The 3,633-nt window shown below is 37.6% G+C and overlaps 1 protein-coding gene across 1 annotated transcript; it reads right to left on the bottom strand.

Moving 5' to 3' along the window:
• Positions 106 to 3,266, bottom strand: LOC107606912 (exocyst complex component EXO70B1-like). Its single transcript, XM_016308915.2, has 2 exons — positions 981 to 3,266; positions 106 to 584 (listed from the first exon to the last, which is right to left on the bottom strand). Exon 1 carries the CDS (start codon positions 3,158 to 3,160, stop codon positions 998 to 1,000), a length of 2,163 nt encoding a protein of 720 aa, XP_016164401.1. The 5' UTR covers positions 3,161 to 3,266; the 3' UTR covers positions 106 to 584; positions 981 to 997.

Below are 3,633 nucleotides of genomic sequence, written 5' to 3' on the forward strand. Positions count from 1 at the left end.
AATATTTTTTTTTATTTTTGGAAAGAAAATCTTTTGAGAAATTTAATAATATGTGATGAAGAATACCGAATAAATTATACAGAAATCAATTAAAACACTAACATAGAAACATCTTTAAAAAAAGACGTTTATGCATCTTTATCTGAATGGCCTCCTTAAAGTATAGTTCATTGGCAATACATGTTGATCTGTCACCGGTCACCTTTTTAGCCAGTTTGCTCTTGACTTTGACTCCACCATATTTCTTCCATCCTTATGAGATCATCCAGCTCTTCTTCCTTCATTTTTGTTCTCCTCAGTGTCTCTTCATTTTGAGGGAGGCTATTCAGCTGGAGCCTTTTCGGCCTTCTTAATTCTTTTTGAAATCCAAAATAATACTTATTCCCAAGCTTATAGCTAAAGAATAATTACATCTCAAATTTATTTAAAATAACTAAAATGGCCAAGTACCTAGCTAACTTTATTGTTACAGATTTTAGAATGAGAAGCTACCTGCAGTATCCTAGCCTCCCAACAAACATATTGGAAGTATACCACTACAAAAACAATAGCAATCATGCAAGTATCAACCAAACAAAAAGCGCCTGCAAACGTGATAATATAAAGGGTGAATCAGTAAATCTCAGTGAGAGCAGATAAACAAAGTGGACAAAAAGGAGAAACTTATATGAAAAGTAAGATAGTTTGATTCTTATATATAATCAGTAATAGTAAACATTAGTGATCACAAAGCTCAACTCTATGCTTTCTTAAAACTTATATGAAGAGAATTAATTTGAATAGCTTAGTGGTATAAAAGTAAGAACCCCAATGCCTTAATTATTTTTCCAAAATCATTGTTCTCCAAATAGATGACGATTTTGTTCGCTAAATCACTTTCTATTTCTCGAAAGATTAGGTTCATTTGCAGATCGGTCACTACATTCATTGGATTGGAAAGATAAAACAAGCAGATAAGTCAGGAGCTTGCGTAGCCTTACCTTTCTCTTTTGGCAACTTATTCATCATCATCCGTACTACTATATCCACTTCCAGAAAATAGGTACACCGTGAAGCAATCTTCAATTTCCGATGTTGAATACTTGATGTAGTCATCAGCATGATCCCCAAGAATCTCGCGGAACCTCTCAATGAAATTTCCATATTTTGGAACAAAGACCTTGCTCACCGATTCTTTCATTTTTCCCCTAACTGTATCATGAACTGACCATCTACGATGATGATAAAACATTTTGCCAAAGTGCTCGTTGAACAATTGGATCTTCTCTTTCATTGACTCTTCCGTCACGTTCTCGCTATCCAACTTCAAGTAGCCCAACACCTTATCCCATGAGTTTCTTCGATATTTCTCGAGGTACCCATCGAATTTGCCACTTTGTTCTTCGAGCCAACTACGCCCCAAAATGGTGTCCAATTGAGTATCATGGACTTCCCTTTCTATGTAATTAAAATTATTAATTAAGTAAACACAGCCCCGGGAAGCATCCTCGCTGTTTTCTGTGAAGGTTTCCAAATTGGCCTCCAGCAGATCGATCATCCAAGAAATGTGACTAGCAAGCAAAGTCATTCCCTCCTTAACAGGAACTATGGGGTAATCTTGGAGGATTAATCCAAGGGTGTCTCTTTCTTTGAAGGCATCACTGAGGCGTTCCATTACTTGGACAATACTGCCATGAATTCCATAACTATAATAGATTGACTGGTTTCTTCCATCTGCGTGAGCCGAATCCTCCAACCCCATGAAAAAGTAATCCTTAATTGCTCTACACAGTCTTTCTTTAACTTTGATTGCTTCAGTCCAGAGTGCACCCCTGATTTCAGTATTAGAAAACAGTAACTCAAAAGATGGAATAATTAGATCACATTGTGCTCTCAACACTTGGAAAAGCTGGGGCAAATATTCACGTTTCTGATATTTAAGTCCATTCTTTGCAACCTGATCCGCGAAGTTCAGTAAATCTCGTGCCCATTCCGAGCAAACCTGCATGAAACACTCACCCCAGATGTCAGATGAAGAGCCAAACACTCGATTGCAGAGTCTCCGTTCATTAGGAAATAGTATCCTTAATGTTATGTTGGAAACTTTAATCCACTTCTTCATCGTGTTCATTTTATGCACATTCAACTGTAACTCCACCTGGCATGTCTCCAAGAACCGTTTCCGGCTTCTGCTGTATTCATCCACCACCAAATTCCTCATGTCATCATCAAACTGGGTCGAATTCATCATCAAGCGATTCAGCTCATCAAGTACCTGTGACGAAATCCTATCCACTAGGAAGTTGGAGTCGTTCCCCAGTACCGCTGGAACCTCTTCACTTCTATCTGTAAGGTAATCTCCCAAGGGGCGCTTTAACTCCCATGCAAGTTCCCTATCCAACCCATTAAGCGTCCCTAGAGCACGCCTGAACCCGTCTAAGAGATCATCACTCCGAACTGGTGGAGGCGCTAAAAGAGGAACAGTACCGGTATCGGTATTATTGGATTGTTGTGGACTCATTGCAGTGCCAGAGCCTATAGAAGAGGTATTCTCAACATAAGAAGTTTCGCTATAGGTTGGTGAAGCTGATGAATTCGTATGAGTGGGGATGCGTTTTTCTGATAGTTCATGTAGAAATGAAGAAAGAATAATGAGTGGATAACTGAAGCATGCTCCAGGGAAGATAGCCAACCACCAGTTTATCTCCATGAGTCTTATAAGTAGAACTCCAACAAAAAAGTATACGATTTCCCCGAAAAATTCGACTTGAGTCTGTATTGCTAGACTTAAAGACGTCACAGCAAATGCAGCATAGGATACCAGGCGTAATACATCCGGTTCCTCCTCTTTTTCTTTATCAAGAAAGAAGGTGGCGACATAGGTGACTGTAATCGCGACCAATACCAAATGCGCTTTAACCCATGCTCTGTTCCCATTTGGCCATCTTCTTGCAAATAAAACTGCAATACCGATGAGGGCAATGAGAGCAATGGAGATGGAGAATTTCAACATCAGGTTCCAAGCTTTGAGATGATGGTTGAAGTAGCTGAAAGCAAAACAGGTGAGTCCAATCACAGCTGACGGGACACTCATTATCCACCATTTATGAGGCTCATGCTCATGCAGCACCCAATTTTTCCATTTTTCAATGTGGTCTGGCAAGGAAGAACCAGTAGGCATGTTTTCGTGAAGCTAATAAGGCTTAGTTCATACACAGTAAGCAGGAAAGGGTAAGTGCTTAGCTGAAAAGCTCTTCGCCTCTTCTTCCCTATTTCAATTGACAGAATTTCACCACGAGTTGCTATTAGTATAAAATATATATTAAAATATAAATATATTAAAAATAAATTAAATTACACATGTATTTATATACTACTAACTAATTTTAGTAATTAATTTTAGTTTACACATTAATTATTTATTTAATGAGCAAAAGATAAGCCAGCTTCTCGGTCATTCAGACCAAGTTTCGAAGAAGCAGCAGCATACATTACCATTACCATGGATTTATTTTTCATCCACTACCATCGTAAAATTAAAATGTTTTAGATAGCTAGGCATTTAATTACATCGTTTTTTAACTATTATTCAAATAATTAATATAAAAAATAATTATTTATATCAAAAAAATGTTAGAAATTATTAAAATTGAT

Source organism: Arachis ipaensis, chromosome B07 (assembly GCF_000816755.2).
Source record: "Arachis ipaensis cultivar K30076 chromosome B07, Araip1.1, whole genome shotgun sequence".
In the NCBI taxonomy this organism is placed as follows: Eukaryota; Viridiplantae; Streptophyta; class Magnoliopsida; order Fabales; family Fabaceae; genus Arachis; species Arachis ipaensis.

Bases quoted from the DNA above. Each gene is read 5' to 3' on its own strand.
- LOC107606912 (XM_016308915.2), bottom strand. From the start codon at position 3,160: ATGCCTACTGGTTCTTCCTTGCCAGACCACATTGAAAAATGGAAAAAT.